The sequence below is a fragment of the Eutrema salsugineum genome, unplaced genomic scaffold (genome assembly GCF_000478725.1).
Source record: "Eutrema salsugineum unplaced genomic scaffold, Eutsalg1_0 scaffold_16, whole genome shotgun sequence".
NCBI lineage: Eukaryota > Viridiplantae > Streptophyta > Magnoliopsida > Brassicales > Brassicaceae > Eutrema > Eutrema salsugineum.
In genome coordinates this window covers 2,099,008-2,119,075 of record NW_006256858.1, presented here as the reverse complement: position 1 = coordinate 2,119,075, position 20,068 = coordinate 2,099,008, and the positions used below count along the sequence as shown (strand labels likewise).

At 35.6% G+C, this 20,068-nt stretch overlaps 3 protein-coding genes and 1 long non-coding RNA gene across 6 annotated transcripts; 3 read left to right on the top strand and 1 right to left on the bottom strand.

Moving 5' to 3' along the window:
• The first annotated feature begins 4,673 nt into the window (after positions 1-4,673).
• Positions 4,674-6,988, top strand: LOC18021134 (protein SHI RELATED SEQUENCE 1). Its single transcript, XM_006403895.2, has 3 exons — positions 4,674-5,850; positions 6,216-6,608; positions 6,735-6,988. Exons 1-3 carry the CDS (start codon positions 5,151-5,153, stop codon positions 6,821-6,823), a joined length of 1,182 nt encoding a protein of 393 aa, XP_006403958.2. The 5' UTR covers positions 4,674-5,150; the 3' UTR covers positions 6,824-6,988.
• Positions 6,989-9,662: 2,674 nt separating this feature from the next.
• On the top strand, positions 9,663-13,277 carry LOC18021133 (probable methyltransferase PMT27). Its single transcript, XM_006403894.2, has 7 exons — positions 9,663-11,345; positions 11,431-11,580; positions 11,662-12,043; positions 12,118-12,292; positions 12,408-12,680; positions 12,788-12,982; positions 13,070-13,277. Exons 1-7 carry the CDS (start codon positions 9,984-9,986, stop codon positions 13,275-13,277), a joined length of 2,745 nt encoding a protein of 914 aa, XP_006403957.1. The 5' UTR covers positions 9,663-9,983.
• Positions 11,141-13,800, bottom strand: LOC112087873. Of its 3 annotated transcripts, XR_002900284.1 has the most exons (6): positions 13,682-13,800; positions 13,208-13,282; positions 12,927-13,025; positions 12,416-12,568; positions 11,694-12,210; positions 11,141-11,600 (listed from the first exon to the last, which is right to left on the bottom strand). It is a non-coding gene; the product is annotated as an uncharacterized LOC112087873 (long non-coding RNA). The 3 variants fall into 3 exon arrangements; XR_002900282.1 differs by having other exon boundaries at positions 12,862-13,282; XR_002900283.1 differs by having other exon boundaries at positions 12,927-13,282.
• A 640-nt stretch (positions 13,801-14,440) lies between these two features.
• Positions 14,441-15,915, top strand: LOC18021132 (GATA transcription factor 6). Its single transcript, XM_006403893.2, has 3 exons — positions 14,441-14,482; positions 14,820-15,089; positions 15,171-15,915. The coding sequence occupies exons 2-3, from the start codon at positions 14,823-14,825 to the stop codon at positions 15,831-15,833; spliced, it is 930 nt and encodes a 309-aa protein (XP_006403956.1). The 5' UTR covers positions 14,441-14,482; positions 14,820-14,822; the 3' UTR covers positions 15,834-15,915.
• Positions 15,916-20,068: the final 4,153 nt, after the last annotated feature.

Genomic DNA, 20,068 nt, shown 5'->3' with positions numbered 1-20,068 from the left:
GCCCCTTCAGGTCGATCTTACCGGTTGGTTTAAATTTGTTGACCAAATTGATTTCGTTTGGTTTGGCTCGGTCTTTTCTAGTCTAGACGAGTAACCATCACTATTAAGCGTGTAGATGTGTACAACATGTACCCATCCTCGAGATACCTAAACAACAAGATGCAAACAAACAGCCGTAAATGCTCTACAAATACATAGTCAAATAAGCAAATCTGTGTTTCAATTTCAATCATGACTATATATAATAGGATATGATCTATATTCGTTATGCTACTTTGATCGTTTAAAAAAAACGGTGTACATTGATCAAGACACATATTCTAACTATCATTTACTGTCTTACTAATATTTAAATTGGATATAATGTATTTGTGATATGTTGGCACAGAAAAGTGTTTATATTCACATATGTTTGACATGTCATCGATCAACTATTAGATATATGAATTATTATATAAGTTCAGTGATTAGTATGCATCGAAATCACAAAATGAATATTACGTTATGATTCCATACATTATATTTACAATTCATAAAGTTTCAAAATCGCAATTTACATATAGCCATTCTAGTATTTCAAAAGAGGTAATAATATAAAAAGAGTTATGTCAGTTCACGAAAATTCAGCCATTTTGCATATGTTTTTTTTTTTTAATAATGTTGAAGTGTTAGTAACTTAGTACCAATCAGATGTACAGTGACTTTAATTGGTGGAAGTTAATAAATTGGGTCTAGTAATGCGAGTTGAAAAATCCACGATACCTTAGACCGATAACAAGCTAATGAATTGGTTATTGGTTAAAGTCTTAGAGAGAAGCTGATCATGAAACGTAAAATCAAATGACAAAGCATATATAACGAGAGTATACGTGTATGCATGTGCATGACATGGTAAGACGCCATAATCTCAAACCTTCGGGACCCACAAGAACTCTATATATTGGTTGTATACTTTTTATTTCGTAAAAATGAAAGAAAAAAATACAGTATTGTACATAGAGATACATGTCTATAAATGAAATGTATGTATATACGAAGTGAAAGTAAAGTGGGGCCCAAATGTAAACACAATCCATGTGAAGAAGTTTCAGCTTCTGATTAGATATGGAATTGAAAGGAAAGCGAGAGAGAGAAGACGCAAGAACAGAACATAACCGAAACTAAACCAAGTTTGCAACTTTACATTCTTCTTCTTCTCTCTCTCCTCCCTACAATAACTACTCTTGCACCAAAGAGAATGTAAGAAACTAAAAGCTCATTTATATTGGCTTTTGCCTTGGAAACAAAATAGTATATAAAAGTAACCCACCTAATCTTTTTCTTCTTTTACTTCTTTGGATTTTGTAAAAGAATGAAATTTTAATATTTTAGAAAAGGAGTAGAAAATGGATATGAGGGAGCAATGAATGATTTGACAGTGAAAGCATGGCTCATTGTAGAAACACTGTTCTCTCCCTGTCTCTGTAAGAAAGATCTGTTAAGTAGCAGTGATGAGAAGCCACCAAACACTATACTCCAAAACGTCTCTCTACACTTAAATAAATGCTTCACACAAAATAATAATGATAGTACATTATTATATTAACTGTTATCTACAAATATGCTGGTATTTTGGTTACAACAAATCATTGTTTGAATAGGGAATACGTTTGTTATATATCCTCACTCCTCAGAAAAAAAAACCCTAAATATTCAAGATCACACAGTTAACAGACTAACAGTAAAACTAATTATCGGGAGTAGAAGCATAATGGTCAATCGTAGGTTAAAGTCTCTTGGATAGTTTCTACGTCGTATTATGAATCTCATCGTATGGTATACGTATATAATACGTATGTTATACGTATAATGTACATACATATAATTGTGAGAATTTAATTAGGAAATTATGAAATAAAAAGAAAAGAAAATAGAGGTAGACAAGTTAACACAACACAGGGCTCGAGAAGAGACAAGACTCTGCGGCTTCTACCTTTTTTTTGGGGACTCACTCTTCTTATCATTCACTCCCTCTCTTTTTCTCCTCCACGTCAACTCTGATTCCCATTCTTCTCTATTAAAATGTAAGTATCATTTGATTTTTTTATTGATATAAATATAGTCTAATTATTATAGTTTGACAAAAAGATACTAGTAATAATATTATTTCATTTCTCTCATTTTAGCACTGGTTTGAGATTTATTTACATACGTATAATAAAATGTCTAATGTGTATTTATCCATCTCACTAATTTTCTATCTATTAAAGAAAATAGACATTTATTTAAATCATCATGTATAAAAAAACTAGGAAAATGCAACCAAATTATAATGGTACAGTAGATGAAATATTCATTTGTAGAATTTACTAGCAGGGTTTAAAATTACACCGTAATTTTCATTAAGTTTGGTTGTTGTAGACGTATAATATGGTAAATACGTATATCACATCCATTGGTTCTTTTGTTTCTATATAAAAAATAACAACATTTTTATTCAGAGGAAAACCATGCATTTTAAATTAATTAGAGAGAACAAAAACTTTTATCAGATTTTGAGTATTAATTAAGAGAAAAAGCCTGGAGAACTGAGTGATAAGCATTTTGTTCTATAACTATAAATAATGAATTAAAATAAGAAGAGAATGTTAGTGAGAAAAATGAAAAAGAAAATGGTTGGACTGAAAACGCGTGTATAGAGAGGCCACGAAAGTCTTATCATCTCTTTCCCTTAGGCTAAATTCCACCTAATTCTTTGTTCTACACACTACTACCTCTACATACAAGTTTTTTTTTTATAAAAAAAAATATACATACGTACGTGCAATGTTGGCATGCATGATATTTTCATACTAAAAAATGTATAATACATATGTTTTGATAACATCTTAAGTTTCTTATTTAAGTCCAAATCCTCAACAGATTCATAGGCCGCTCCTCGATAGGTTCCATCCATCTTTTCCAAAATATCGATCAATCAAAAAATTATTTCGTCCGTTAATTATTTAATGTGTTGCTTACTATTATTTTCGGAAATGATGTTTAATAATAGATTTGTAATGTAGCAAATAAAGAAAATAATTCGGGAGATAAAAAAAAATGTCATTGTCTCGATTGTAATGTATCCATCACACCCCCTCGAATTAATTGATCTCCTCTACTAATCTTTTAGTCGAATATTTTGATACAAAGTCAAACAATGAATAACGATTGTTCCCTTGTTAGAAAGTTGTAAGACAATAAAATCGATCGATTATTAGCTAAAATTATTGAGAAAACTTAATAAATCAAGGAACGGTACGGAAGCGTAGGGCGGCGAGGCGGTGCTTTTAGCCTGTGTCAAACTATTCGCACAATTACCAGTTTTGAATCTAATATTTTGAAATGTCTAATTTACCCCCTCCCACTAAGTCAACTCTCTCCACTCTTATGGCAAAAAAATCCTTGTAAATGTCCACATCTTTAATTTACTTTTATTTTATGCCTTAAACTTTTTGTTTACATGACACTCATACATTCGTATGTCTCTAGATCTTAATTTTATCGCGGCATGATTTTTCGTGCCGTTATTCTCAGGCAATTCAAGGGATGAATAACGATAATTATAAGGATTAATTAATTAGGATCCATGGTGCTCACGGCACGGGCATAGAGGTGTGTGTTTGTCTGCATATTATCGTATTAAACATTAATATTTATACAAAGATAATGCACAACATAGGGCACCTCAATAGAATCGTACGTTTGTCTCTACAAGAGAGGGTGAGTGTTTACGTGGGTTTTTTATTTTCTATATTAGCATATATACACACATAAAAGTGTATATCATAGTAATTTTGTTTCCTCGGAAACATGGACAAAAGCATCTGCTTTCCAGCTACAAACTTTAGACACTATAAATTTAAGCCACAGGTGCAATCCAATCTGCACAAAATTGATATTTTAAAAAGATTATGGGCTAAGGAGATAATTGGAACATATAATAATAATAATCAATGCTGATAATTGGCAGCCCTTGCAGTTTCTTTTTGCATTAGTGACTTATTTAATCCACATGTTTATCTGTTTGCTGAAGATTTTCGAAACCTTGATTTAACGTCTTTAAAAACAAACAAAAAACACCAAACGACCTTCATTTTACTTGTGGGGGCTTTGATATTTACAAATAACCTCACATATACCAAAAAAAAAGATTGAATAGACCTATGGACTTTTGACAAGGTTTTGTCATCAGTTCTAGATGATGATTAGGAGGTCTAATTAATAGGTCCCAAAATATAGAACTATCTTAGGATAATCAAAAATAGAATTTTGATACCGTAATGCATCAGTATTAGTATTATTAATTTATTTATTCCTTTTAGAGGATGGATAATTAGTTATATACCCTGAAAACATAAATCAGTTGTAAGAAAATATTTCAATAATTAAAAATTGTAAGAGAAAAGGGAAAGAAGTAGCGGGTTTCCCGGAAGAAAGGACAAAGAAGGAAATTCCCACAATTATGCCAACGTGCCAACATATTTACCGTCCGATTTCCAATTAAGAAAATATTAACGATGAAAGATGTTCTAGTGGCCATTTGGTAGAGAGAAGTGTCGTTAATATTGTTCAACGAAAAAAAAAAAACAGAAAAAAGTACATTTTGCAAAACCTGGAAAAGATGAAGAAACAAACAAAGAACAAGATGAGAGAGAGAAAGGAGGAGACAGAGAATTAAATTAGAGGAGCAGAGGGGAGAGAGAGAGAGAGAGAGAGATTATTAAGGTTATGGCGGCGTTGCAGAGCGCGAGAAAGGCAATGAAACCTCTCTGATCTCTCTTCTTCTTCTTCTTCTTCTTCCTCTTTTTCTCTCTGTGTCTTACTTAAATACTCTCTCTCTCTCTCTCTCTCTCTCTCTCGTACCGACAAACGAGCTTTGCCTTTACCAGACCCTTAAAAGCTACTCCAACTTCAATTCAATACACTACAAACCCAGAGAATGAATTCTCCCTAAACCCTAGTAATCCTCTTCCTCCTCACTAGTCTCAAAGATCTAGAGCGAGAAATTACATAGAGTAGAACTAAAAAGCAAAAAGATCTTTGATTTTGGATTTTTCTTTTCATTTTTCTTGAAAAGCTGATTGGAGGAGAGTTGTAGTATATATGGGTGGTGGAACTTGTGCCGGTGAATGGCGGGGTTTTTCTCGCTAGACGGCGGAGGAGGAGGCGGAGGAGGAGGCGGAGGAAACAGCCAAGAAGAACACCGGACCAACACGAATCCTCCTCCGCCTGTGTCAGAGTCTTGGCTCTGGTACAGAAACCCTAACGTCAACGCAAACGCAAACGCAAACGCTCCTTCCTCCTCAAACGCTGCTTTAGGCACACTTGAGCTATGGCAAAACCACAACAATCAAGAAATCATGTTCCAGCATCAACAACATCAGCAAAGGTTGGATCTTTACTCCTCAGCCGCTGGTTTAGGCGTCGGACCAAGCAACCATAGCCAATTCGATATCTCCGGAGAAACTTCAAACGCCGGCGCCGGAAGAGCCGCGGCGCTGATGATGATGCGGAGTGGCGGCAGCGGCGGTGGAGGAGGAAACGGTGTGAGCTGTCAAGACTGTGGTAATCAGGCCAAGAAAGATTGTGCTCACATGAGGTGTCGAACTTGTTGCAAGAGCCGTGGCTTCGAGTGTCCTACTCACGTGAGAAGCACGTGGGTTCCTGCTGCCAAACGCCGTGAGAGACAACAGCAACTAGCCACGGTTCAGCCGCAAACGCACTTGTCACGAGGTGATCAAAGCGTCCCGAAACGCCAACGGGAGAATTTGCCGGCAACTTCTTCGTCTCTTGTCTGTACTCGCGTACCTACTCACCACAACGCTTCAGGTATTATAAATATACATCATTGTAATGTAAATATATAGATTTATATTTCTTTATTATTCTGTCGTGGAAAAAAATGAAATGCAACCCTATTTTGCTGATCATTTTTTTCTAAAATAAGTAATTTGTGATTTAACTGTGAGAATACTGTGTTGGAGTAAACACTGACTAATAGATTGACAGGCACAAGCTGTACTCATCAATCTTGAAATCTGTGTTCTTTCTCTAATTCCCTGCTCCTCCTCCTTTTTCCATAACCTGAATTTTGGAAGGGAATAAAGAAATCAATATTTATGTTTTATTCTCTAGTCAAAAAAATGCGATTTTCTTTTGTAAAAATTGTTACTTTTTTTTTTCATTAAATCTAGGGTTAGAGGTTGGGAATTTCCCGGCGGAGGTGAGTTCACCGGCAGTGTTTAGATGCGTGCGAGTGAGCTCAGTGGAAGACGGAGAAGAAGAGTTTGCTTACCAAACAGCCGTAAGCATCGGTGGTCACATTTTTAAAGGCATTCTCTACGACCACGGTGCTGGAAGTAGTGGCAGTGGCGGCTACAACGTTATCGCCGCCGGTGAGAGCTCCTCCGCTGGTGGTGGTGGCGGAGCTCAGCAGCTGAATCTCATAACAGCAGGATCTGTCACGGTTGCAACCGCCTCTTCCTCCACTCCAAACGCCGGTGGTATTGGAAGCTCTTCCGCAGCTGCTGCAACTTATATTGATCCTAACGCTCTTTATCCAACTCCGATCAACACTTTCATGGCCGGTACACAATTCTTTCCCAACCCAAGATCATGATCAATCTGACATAAAGCAACATAACTCATTTGAATATCCTTAGAATAGAATTAGGGTTTTTAAAACCGTTAATTGTTGGATCATGTTATATAAGTTTGCAGAAGTGGGGAGAAATTAGGAGGAAAGTGGATCTGTTTATGCTTCTTCTGGTCACTCAAAGTTGTTGCAATTTTAGGGTTTTAAAGGGAGATTTTTAATTCAAATAATATCAACTTCTTATTATAATGATTTTGTGAGGATAGGGTTGTGTATTATTTAAATGTCAGGAGCACAATATAGCTCTTGTTGTCTGAAGCTTTGTTTCATTAATGTGTCTGTTTCTTGTTTGTGTAACACGTAACCTTAGAATCCGGAGATAATGTTTTTCATCTTTATATCAACCTTTTCTGTCTTCTTCTAACCAATAGAAAAAGATTCATTACATGTGTTACCTATATTATATACAATTTAATTTCTTCGACCATGGTTTCAGTTACGGCGACTTTGGTCTGCCCATCCCATGCATTTAATGATTTTTTTTTCTTCTGTATTTATGTTTACTACTAGTAATTGTTTCATACCATAATTGACATGTGATTGAATCAGAGAAGATGACTAGATGAGTATATATTTATGTTACAAGAGCGACATGAATAGATGTGACATGAGGGTGCGTTCTACAATGTACGTTGTTTAACCCAATCAGTTAATCCTCCATCCCCTCCATTAGTCCTTTGATTACTAAAAGTTTAATTCTACAATTAGGTTTTTTTTTCTTTCACATGTAATGCGTGGAGTTGAAAAATACTAAAATATTTTTGTTTCAAAAAGCGCTGTTTAATGATCTGAACGTAATTTTTGATAAGAACATATTGTATCCGTTTTTAATTAACATTAATAAAGTAATAAAATATAGTAATGGCTTTTCTTATGTTGCATGAAAACTGGAAAGTATACTTACTTTTTTCGTATGCTAAAAAATACCCATACTCATTTTGAACGAAAGATCGATCGAGTACCATTTCCGTTTGCATGATTAGTTCAAGCATTATCAGTCGAGACTTGAGGGTGAAGGAAAAATAATGATCATTAATCATATTAAGGAGTATTTACGTTAATACGTTATTGTCCATACACACAGTCACGCACACAAGTTCATGTAAAAGCTTACGTACATGCATATCATCTAACATAATACATAAAACTTATGTATTGCGTGACGAAAAAATAAAAAATAATTATTATGTATTGCGTGTATATATCGGTAATGTATGTTTACACTCCTACACACTAAGTCATACACACACAATATATATACACATATGACATATATATGAATATGTATATATAGAGTGAGAGAGAGAGGGATGTTTTGCAGATTCTCATGTTTGATGTGTAAGCAATATTAGAATTGGGAATGTAGATATGCAGTGCCATCAATTTCAGATTAATATGTTTGGCTACAGGTTCATATTTACTCTTCATTCCCATCTTTTTCATCAATTAATACGGTTTGGCTCATTTAAAACTTTAAACACAAAAAAGCCCTTCTTCTCTTCATTTTATGTAATTTATGGTCTCACAAATTAAATCATAATATCATGAAATCTAAGAAAAAATTTGAACAAGTAATAACAATTTTGGAATGCTTGGCAGATGTTCTGGAGTGTTGGAGGTCATAACTATGAGTCTATGATATAATTCCTTTTAATTTGTCAATAATCGAAAACCATCCGATACTGTTTTGTGGGAATTGTGGATTTGGTAAATGCTAAATCCCTCGACGCAATTTGGATTGCGTGACAATATTATTATACAATCAATCGATTTGGTCCATTCAAAAATAGTGCTGCGGTCCAATCGACCGACTCGTTCCGACTTTTACTCTCTGCCGTATCACATCCTTTCTCTTATCCAACAAATTATATATTTTTTAATAGATCCACAAGTATACAATGTTTTCATCATATATGTAAATTTTAAGAAAGATACAAAACATAGATTTGAATTGACACTTGAGTTATGTTCCCTCTTGACGTCGACATTTGAATTACGTAAATTTTTATTAGTACCACAAAACCAACTTTGAACAAAACCATTTAGATTTGTGAGAAAATGATTAAAATGGAGAAGGTATTTAAAAGCAATGCATTAAGCGGGTGTTGGTGTTCCTGTTATGCAATCGATCTTGAACACTCGTTGATTAACTCACAAACACTCACGGAATTGAACTATGTATTTTAAAAAAAAAACATTAAGAAAGCAAGAAAAACATATGGTATAACGAAGTTTCTAAGTCACGGTAGCATAAATCTTGACGGTATCCACCATAACCGGAACTAACCACCATAATTGCTGAATTGGAACTGCACAGGATACAAAGAGAAATTTTGCGAGAAGAAGAAGAATGAGAGACGACGACACACTCTGATTCTCGTACCATTCTTTTCTATTTCTCTAATTCTTAAGCTATCTTACACGTTACAATAACCCTATACTAAACAATGCAAAATTTAGAAGCTAAGCACAACCCATACGAGCCTCACAAGAACATAGCCCAAATTCCAAGAGCAGAGCGAGCTAGTTTAAATCCGGAGGATAACATAACACTTGTATGTAATTAAAACATTTTCGTCCATGATTTCATATAATTCATTTTGCATGCTTGACTCAAACAAATAGATCATATTTATTCCAATACCAAAAGAAAGAAAACAATCTAAATCTTATTTCGGTTGAAATCGTTTGATTTTACAAAAAAAAAAAAAACTGATTTCAAAATCGCACAAAACAGAATTTTCAGACAAGCACTTCTTTGTGTGCCTAAAAAGGATATAATTTAAATATTTTGACCATAATTAACAACAAAATAAACAACCAAAAATATATTCGTAAGCAAAAAAAAAGAACGCAAAGTGAAACCAAAATCATATAACCTATGTCGTTAGTCGTTACTCTACATAGTAAAGTGAAACCAAAACTTAAGTTAAACATTCTTAGAATCAATTAATACAAAGCAAAAGAAGAATCTTGTCATGTTTAATATTTCCTTGATTAGGCGTTACATTTAACGTCGCGTTAACATGGTTTTTAGTTTTTTGCATGGACAAAACATGAGACACAAAAGACCATAAAAACTAAATTTAGAGACACGAAATTGAAAGTCCCATGTCCGACTCTATTGGATCTTTGATTCAGTCTTCTCTCTTCACAACCTCTCTTTCTCTTCTTTTTCTTCTATTTTTACTTCCTTCAACTCCCATTTTTCTCCTTCATTTTTTTTCTTTCTTTCTTTCTCAGTTCCAATCTCTCTCTTTTCTTCTTTCTTTCTCCCCCCAACAAACATTACAGTAAGACCGGAAAGATGGCATTTGGAAAAGGACGTGGAAACAAACGCTCTTCCACGACGTCGTATGCGTCGACCATAACAATGGTCATCTTTGTAGCTCTATGTGTCATTGGTGTGTGGATGCTTTCTTCCAACTCCGTTATTCCACCACAGATCACAGGAGCCTCCACTCGGACAGCCATTGCAGAGACAGAGAGGAGTGATGTGGTGTCTGCCTCTTCAAACGGTAACGATGAACCCGAACCAACAAAACCGGAGTCTGATGACCAACCAGCATTTGAGGACAATCCGGGAAAGCTTCCAGACGATGCCGTAAAGTCCGAAGACGAACAACAGAAGTCAGCAATAGAGAAGAGTGACAAGACGAGCCAGGCCAAGAAGTTTCCCGAGGCAGGAGAAGGAGGAAAACAGAGTCAAAAGGAGACTCAGAAACAAGAAATCCAACAGAACAATGAAAAGTTTCCCGAGGAAAAGGAGAAAGACAACGACAAGGAGAACAAGGCTGTGCAAGAGAATGGTGAAGGTCAGATGAAACAAGTGGTCAAGGAGTTTGAGAAAGAACAGAAGAAACAGCGAGACGAGGACGCTGGGACTCAATCAGGCAACTCCAAAGGAACACAAGAGCAGCAAGAGCAAGGACAAGGAAAGGAATCGCAGGATGTGGAACAAGGAAAGAAACAAGGGCAAGATCAGGATTCTAATGCCGATGTGACATTCACAGATGCGACCAAAGAAGAACAACCTATGGAAGTGGGGCAAAGCGACACATCAGAGAACTCAAAGAATGAAGCAAACGGACAGCAACAACAAGAAGATCAACATTCAGGAAAGGAGGAAACCGGACAACAGAACGAGGAGAATATTGAAGAAAACGGGAAGGATCAGAAGAGCATGAAGGATGAGAACGGACAACAAGACGAACATAACACAACGGAGGACGAAAGCGGAAGCAAAGAAGAACATAGCATGACAACAAAGGACGAAAATGTGGAGCAACAAGAAGAGAAGAAAGATGAGAAAAGACAAGAGGGTTCAGAAGCGGGTGGGTTTGGCTCTGGAATACCGAAAGAATCTGCAGAATCACAGAAATCATGGAAGAGTCAAGCAACAGAATCTAAGGACGAGAAACAAAGACAAACATCTGAATCAAACAATGCAGATAGTATAATGGGTGGGAAGACATGGGTGTTGTGCAATGCAACTGCAGGTCCTGATTATATACCATGCCTAGACAACGAAGAAGCTATACGGAAACTAACAAGTAGAAGACATTTTGAGCATAGAGAGAGACATTGCCCAGAAGACCCACCAACGTGTCTCGTTTCCCTCCCAGAAGGCTATAAGGAGTCCATCAAGTGGCCAGAAAGCAGGGATAAGGTAAAAATATTCAATCCAAATAAGTTTATGTTCAGGTGAAATGATCTGAAATAGGATAAAAGTTGACTAACATGTGATCTAGTAGATATGGTACCACAACGTCCCACACACAAAGCTAGCAGAGGTGAAAGGACATCAGAACTGGGTGAAAGTCACTGGCGAATTCTTGACATTTCCTGGTGGTGGAACACAGTTCATCCATGGAGCTCTCCATTATATCGATTTCCTTCAGCAGGTGAAGAATTTATAAAAAAACTGCACCAAATAAAGACAAAATTTCAGTGATATCTAATGCTGCTATGTTTCCTATAAGCAGTCTTTGAAAAACATTGCGTGGGGTAAACGTACTCGGGTCGTATTGGATGTTGGATGTGGAGTTGCGAGCTTTGGCGGTTTCCTCTTTGAAAGAGATGTTATAGCCATGTCTCTTGCACCAAAAGATGAACACGAGGCTCAGGTCCAGTTTGCTCTTGAAAGGAAGATTCCAGCCATCTCTGCAGTGATGGGCTCAAAGAGACTGCCATTCCCGAGCAGAGTGTTTGACCTTATCCACTGCGCACGATGCAGAGTCCCTTGGCACATTGAGGGTGGTATGCTTCTTCTGGAACTTAACCGGATGCTACGGCCAGGAGGTTATTTTGTTTGGTCAGCAACACCAGTGTACCAGAAGCTCGAAGAAGATGTTCAAATTTGGAAAGGTAAGGTTTGAACTAAAGTGTTCTCCTTTTAAGTTCTGTTCCATTGAAGCTGACATGTTTTGAGTTATATGTAGCCATGTCCGCGTTGACAAAATCCATGTGTTGGGAACTTGTGACAATCAACAAGGATAAACTCAATGGTATTGGTGCTGCCATCTACCAGAAACCTGCCACGAATGAATGCTATGAGAAACGAAAGCAAAACAAGCCTCCGATGTGCAAAAATAACGATGATGCAAATGCAGCCTGGTATGATTCCTTTTTCCACACAGTATGCAAAAACAAACTACATGTTAAGGAACGAGAAAAACCTTCAGGCTTTAATAGAAGGAAGAAAGTCAACACTTGAAATGCAAATTTTCAGGTATGTACCGCTACAGGCATGTATGCCTAAAGTGCCAACAAATGTGGTCGAGAGAGGGAGCAAGTGGCCCGTGAACTGGCCCCGTCGGCTACAAACACCTCCTTACTGGCTAAACAGCTCTCAAATGGGGATCTATGGGAAACCAGCTCCAAGAGATTTCACTACAGATTACGAACATTGGAAGCATGTTGTTAGCAAAGTATACATGAATGAAATTGGAATCAGCTGGTCTAATGTGAGGAATGTAATGGATATGCGAGCTGTCTACGGAGGGTAAGCATCAAAACTTAAAAAAGAAAAACTGAAAGAGATCAAACAAAAAGATTCAGTTCAATCAACAAAACTAAACTTTTGTTTGTTCCAACTATGTCAAAATGCAGGTTTGCAGCAGCTCTAAAGGACCTGCAAGTGTGGGTAATGAATGTAGTAAACATAAATTCACCAGATACACTACCGATAATCTACGAGAGAGGCTTGTTCGGGATTTATCATGACTGGTGTGAATCTTTTAGCACATACCCTCGGAGCTATGATCTCTTGCATGCAGATCATCTCTTCTCTAAGTTGAAAGCAAGGTAAAGCCTTAAGTCATTTCCACTTTTGTTTGGTAATTTTCATCTGAAGAAGTTGAAAAAGATCTGTTTTTTATATCCTTTTGCAAGGTGCAACCTTGCTCCAGTAATGGCAGAAGTGGATAGAATAGTAAGACCAGGAGGTAAACTAATAGTTCGTGACGAGTCCAATGTGATAAGAGAAGTTGAGAATATGTTGAAGTCACTGCACTGGGATGTTCATCTAACCTTCTCCAAGCACCAAGAAGGAATATTAAGTGCCCAAAAAGGATTCTGGAGACCAGATACATCTCAATGAAAAATCTGCAGAAGCAACATTATATAATACATTAATCACCCAAACCTATAAGCCTTGTTCGTGTTGCAAGAACTGGATAAAGAATGTCAGTAAAATGATTTAGTGTTGTTAAACCATAGACTAATTAGAACATTTTTTGTTTCCTGCTTCATAGATCTTAACATGGTTATGATCTTCGATTGTGATGCACACAGGTAAATGAAATTCGTTCACTGATGAATTTAAACTTCAAAGTGATCAAATTTTTTGTTTTAATAATGAATATTAAATACCAAAAATTGAATTGAAAATACCTAATCGGTTAGTTCTCTGGCTAGAAAAGGCATAACAAATATTGGATAAAAACTAAAACTATGAACCAAGTTATTTTTGAATCTTTGCCCAAATACAAGAATCAAACTTACAGGAGAAGATGGTGAACTATAAATTCCGAAGCCGTTTGATCTTAAAGATGTGGAAGAAGACTACCGGAAGCGAAGTTGCTGTGCAATTCGGGTCGGTTACGACCCGAATACAGACCCGGTTTGAAACACAACATTCTCGAGTGAGCGTGAGCGTAGGAAGAAGGAGACATCTCGACGATGCTGATGAACCCGGTTTGAAACAGCCGGTACAAACGGTTTAGGTTGTGCCGAGTTTTTCGAGATCAGGGAAGATTTTTAGAGCAGAATTAGGATCCGACCCGGTTCAATTTTTATTACCAGTGGGTCGTTTGTTATTAACTGTTTTTCTGTTACGGAATAATGTCAGTCTGTATTAAAAACGATGCCGTTTCTTTTATGAATCATCTGTAAAGCTCTGTATTACAATTATGTAGATTCTGCTTACGCTTAGACATATCTACTACAGAGACGTATGTATGTATAGTTGTATACATTGTTGCCGATTGGGTAAAAATTCCATTCCACTTTACACAAAACAATAAAAAAAAATTTCTGCCCTTTCCTAATTATAAATTTGATCTTGAAAGAAAAGAAAGATTGAGAAATAAGAAAGGAACGTAAACAGAAAAAAAGGAAAGAGGGGCACTTTTAATTTAAGTAGAGAGGCTGGACACTTATCATATTCAATGCTTTACCAAACTCACACCCTCTTCTTCTTCTAATTTCACACCACCACCACCCTTCTTCTTCTTCATCTCTTTCTCTCTTCCTTCACCGACATCTCCTTCAAAAAGCTCTCTCTCACTCTCGAGTATCATTCAGGTATTTCAGTTACTTTTTTAGGGTTTATTGAATTTTGCTTTTAGAGGGTAACTCGTCACATTGTGTTGATAAGTTTGAAATTGACTTGGATAAGAGGAGGCATCCTTTTTTTCTTTTTTGGTAAAAGAGGAATCTTTTTTTCTTTGCTTTCGTTTCTTTCCAATGTTGGATTTTGTTTTCTCTTTGAATTGGAAAATAGAAACGGTTTTCTTTTTAATTGGAGCGTTTTTATTTTAAGATGATTTTCAGTTTTGTTTGGTGAGTTTTGATAGTTCCCAAGGCCAAAAAAAAAAAATTGTTTTTTTCTTTTTCTGATAAACTTGGTGGGTTGTGATAGAAAATGGAAAGTGTTGAATTGGGGTTGAAGAACAGTAACCGGAAGGAGAACACCGTCACTGGAAGCGCTCAAATTAGCGATGATGATTTCTCCATTGACGACTTTTTTGACTTCTCAGACGAAGGCGTTTTCGTTGAAGATGAGGCTGAATCAAAGTTGCAACGAAACAGAGAAGCCTCTGTTTCCCAAAATGACGAAAATATCCTCCAGCGGAGCAACCATTTCTCCTCCGCCGGTGAAGATTTTCCCACAAGCGAGCTTTCCGTCCCGGTAATTTAAATTTCGTTTTTTAATTGATAGAATTTGAATTGTGATACCATCTTTTAATTCTCCTATCTTTTTCTTTGTTAGATGGATGATTTAGCAGAACTTGAATGGTTATCAAATTTCGTAGAGGACACTCTCACACCGTATTCGGCTCCGACGAAGAAACCGGCATGGTTAACAAGAGACCGAAGACACCCTATAGCACCGGTTAACGAGGATTCGTGTTTCAAAACCCCTCTTCCGGTTAAAATCAGAACCAAACGAGCCAGAACCGGAGTCAGCGTCTGGTCTCTTGGTTCGTCTTTGTTAACCGACTCGTCTCCGACTTCTACAACATCGTCCTCCTCTTCTTCTGGTCCTTTAAGTCCTCTATGGCTCTCTGGCGTTGAGTTTCTTGATGAGCCAGTGGTTCAAAGACAGAAGATGATGAAGAAGAAGAAGAATCCGTCGGCGATTTGGACGCAAACGCGAAGGTGTAGTCATTGTGGCGTTCAGAAAACGCCGCAATGGAGAGCAGGACCGATGGGAGCCAAGACGCTGTGCAATGCTTGTGGTGTGCGTTTCAAAGCGGGTCGGTTATTACCCGAATACAGACCCGCTTGTAGCCCAACGTTCTCCAGTGAGCTCCACTCCAACCACCACCGTAAAGTCGTTGAAATGCGTCGGAAAAAGGAGATATCTGACAATGCTGATGAACCCGGTTTGAAACAGCCGGTTCAGACGGTTCAGGCTGTGCCAAGTTTTTGATTGAATTTTGTTTAGTGAAGAATTAGGATAAGAACCGGTTCAGTATTAAAATTTAAAAAATGCTAGTTTCTCCTCTATTTTTTTATATTTTATCAATGTGTTAATTTCTCATAAAATGTTATGTAACTATTAATTTTGTTTTACATTTTTCCTTACTCGTAATTTGCTTTTTGTTTGCAGTGGTCGTAGTAGTTTTTAGTAACCACCTAACCGAGCAGGTTGATGTAAAAAAAAAACTGATTTTCGATTTTAAAAGTAAAACTGGTCAAGTTTAAAAGTTTAAAACTGATTTTCGATTTTCGTTTCGATATTTTTGTTGGTGTTGTCTTTGGCCTCCTTTACTTTCCTTGTGGTTACAACTTACATGTTGCCGTTTTGGATATATTTTAATGGGATGGGACCATGGAGATTCAATTGAAATCAATATTAAGTAAGGTGGTTATTCTTTACGAGTAGTAGTAAAGTTGATTTTCTAATGGATTCTATAATTAATTAAAGTCGTTGTTGGCCGGGAAAAACAATATTATGCTCGTTAATATAAAATCTGGTGTCATTTCGTTGTGCTCAACACTCCGATAAGTATCATCTTGCGTGGTCAACAATCAACATCATGCCATGGGATGACAAAAACCTCTATCCTAATGTAATTATAATTCATATACGTTAATTCCTAATTGATTCTTTTTTTTTTCGTCTACATGTTAGTATTCCCAAGACATTACACTTCTCTTGTATTTATAAAATTAACATAGCGTAAAATGAGGCTTCAAATGGCCTGAATAAACGTACTGGGCACACTCTCTGATTGACTAATTTTATTACGCTGCCTTAGATTGAATGCGACTTTTAGTGACGTGCAATATAACATTCGTTGACCATATCTACGAGATTAGCACGAACTACCACCGCTCGCAATTCAAATCACTAAAATTGTTGACTTTTTATATCTACCAAATTTCTATAAACTTGAGAGTTATTCCTCGACTGGTTTTAGCTGACTAAGTTTTTAAGAGTTGGCCTAAAAGTCAAAAGATTTGAAGTGGCTACAATTTAAAATGTATACAAAACCAACGAATAAATTACCAAATTATTAGACCTTCATTAATTTTTTACCAAATTATTTAAAAAGAAAATCAGTAAAACCTCTATAAATTAATAATGTCAGAATCATAATATTTTATTAATTTATCGTGATATTAATTTATCTATAAATTAATAATTATAGAGAATACTTGTTTTTTGCCTATAATTTTTTTAAAATTTCTTTGGAATAATGTTATATTTTAAAATTTTAATAAATCTTGTCATATAAATTATGATTAACAATCATAACTATTGCAAGAAAATAAGTTTTTAATACCATATTGGATTGTCCATGTAAAAATATACATGTTCATAAGTTTAAAATTTATAAAATGACTATGGCTACTATCTGTATTATTGATGATAAAATTGAAGATAAAACTATAATACATTTTAAAATATTTAAGATAAGAAAATCAATTATCACATCAAAAAGTGATCATAAATTTTAAATGTATATCGTAAAACACCAATAGTAACTACTGATATAATAATTAGAGAGATAAAATCCAATGAGATTTTAACCTTAAGTAAAAACAAACATATTAGTCATATTTTAGAATATTATATTTACATATATTTTCATAAATGTATATAATTATTAATTTATGTTTTTGTTAGGACCATATATTTACATAGAGATTTCAAAAAAATTATTATCTTATTATCTTATCGAATTTGATAGATTTTTACATTGGTCCGACTTGGGATTAATAAACTTTACTAATTTATAGTGATTATTAATTGATCGAGTATTAATTTATAGAGGTTCTACGGTATTTTACAACCATGGAAGTAAATGCGTTTACTATAACACATTTTAAACTACATGAACAATTTTATTCGAAATACAACTGTTCTAGTGATGTTTTTTTTTTTCAGTTTACAAGATATTATCTCTGATTTTGACATTTAACCGACTCATATGTACCAAATACCATTTTGCTTTAGTGGTTGTTGTGTTTCTAGGTGGTAAGGACTAAATTACTTTAGTTTAAACATGATTAATAATTAGTAAACCTAAGTGATAATAATTGAAACTTAAAACCAAAAGAGAGGCATGGCGATTCACGTGATGAGCATTTCCCCATCCGATTCAACTACTTATCAGTCTTTCACACATTCTAGTTCTATCTTTTACGTTGTTATGGTCCATTGTCTAATTAGTCAGTTCCATCGTCATTAATTAAGTTTCGTAAAAGAAAAGTTAGTCCTCGCATAACAATTGTATGTTTGTGACTAGGCTTTTCAAAAGTTATAAATATAATAGGTAAATGGTTTCGGAGACGTTTTTCTCGAGATGTGTGCCTGAAATTGTTGGGAGATCCCTTGACCCAACAATAGATGTGAGGAGTGTGCCACATTCTCATCTTGACATTATTTTCCTTTGGATGGCTTTACGTTTCTTCTATTAAATAGAAGACATATATTGCGATAATATTTCAAATTTTTGTTTTTACAAATTAAAAGAAAAATGAAGTAGTAGTCAACACAACACCCAAACTCACTAATATATAGATTTTGGGGCAAACCAAAGTTTATTGAACCGCCCACACTTCCTCATAGAGCTACCTCATAAAGCTACCTCATAGAGCTAAACCGGCCCTAGCTTCAGATGCCAAATTTAGTACAAATATTAGGGGCAGCAAAATTTAGAAGAATTGTTTCATGGTCCTCTTTTTTATTTTAAACAACCTAGATTCAAAGCTCTTTAATGTATATTTTTATATAAAAATATTTTATTTTCATATTTTGCATCAGATAAAGGCGGCTCGACTCTGGTTCTTTATCATTAATTCCATAGTTCCATCAGGTTATCTTCAAAACCTCCAAATGACATACCAATAGATAAACAAAAATAAATATAGACAAACACTCACAAAACTAGTCAGATTCATCAACATAGTGCAGTGCATCATGCAACAAAAGAGAAGAAGAAAGAGGACTAAAGATGAAAGATTTAAAAATATTCCAATAAACCTTCAAGAATCAGGTAAGATTTCGATGATGAGGGTTTTGAAAGTTGGAGTCTTGTTAAGCGAAAGGGTAGAGATCGCAAACACAATGCACAAACAACAGAATTGCTTTATGGAAGAAGTAGAACTTCTGAAATCAATGATAATCAACTAGTCATCAAATACGTTCAACCTTTTGGAATAAAACCTCATCAAACATTGCTTATCATTTATGTAGCTAATGAAATTTTCATGTATAATTTAGTAAGTGTGAGGGAAAGCGGTCCATACATACCTCAACCGCTCGAACTGGTACCGTTTAATGTTTGTACTTTTGAGATGTGCCCACACGTACCTGCCACGTTGACTCATCTGCCACGTTGGAATCCCTGTTGGAACGGGAACATGTACATTTAAAGATAAAGATACGACATCATTTTGGAAAATCCTTAAATAAAATTTTTGTAACCTCGACGAATCGAACCCAACACCACACCAATAGAAGCAAATCCGAAAACCACTGGACCAATTGTGTTATTTGGTATTCTATCGATACCATATAAATATTTATACACTCCTACAACTATAGTTAAAAACCTGAAGAAGACTAAAACGATGTCGTGTTTGTTTCGTTTTTAATTATAGCTGTAGGAGTGTAAATATATATTATAAGGTATCGATAGAATACCAAATAACACAAATGGTCCAGTGGTTTCTGCGTCTGCTTCTACGGGTGGGGTTTGGTTTCGATTCGTCGAGGTTACAAAGTTTTTCATGTTTGTTTCTTTTTTTTAATTATTGCTGTAGGAGTGTAAATATATTTATAAGGTATCGATATAATACCAAATAGCACAATTGGTCAAGTGGTTTCCGAGTTTGCTTCTTCTATGGGTGTAGTGTTGGGTTTGATTTGTCGAGGTTACAAAATTTTTTTTTAAGGATTTTCCAAAACGACGTCGTATCTTTATATGTACATGTTCCCGTTCCAACATGGATTCCAACATATGGCAGATGAGTCAGGCCCCGTTAACAATTTGACGGGGTTGACTAACAGATGCAAAGTCAATGTAGGATTTGGCCAAAAAAACTTGTTCGGGTATGAATTTACACATTTTAAAGAGTTGAGGTACATGTAAGCACAACTCAAAAATACATGCATTAAACGGTACCAATTCGAGCGGTTGAGGCATGTATCGG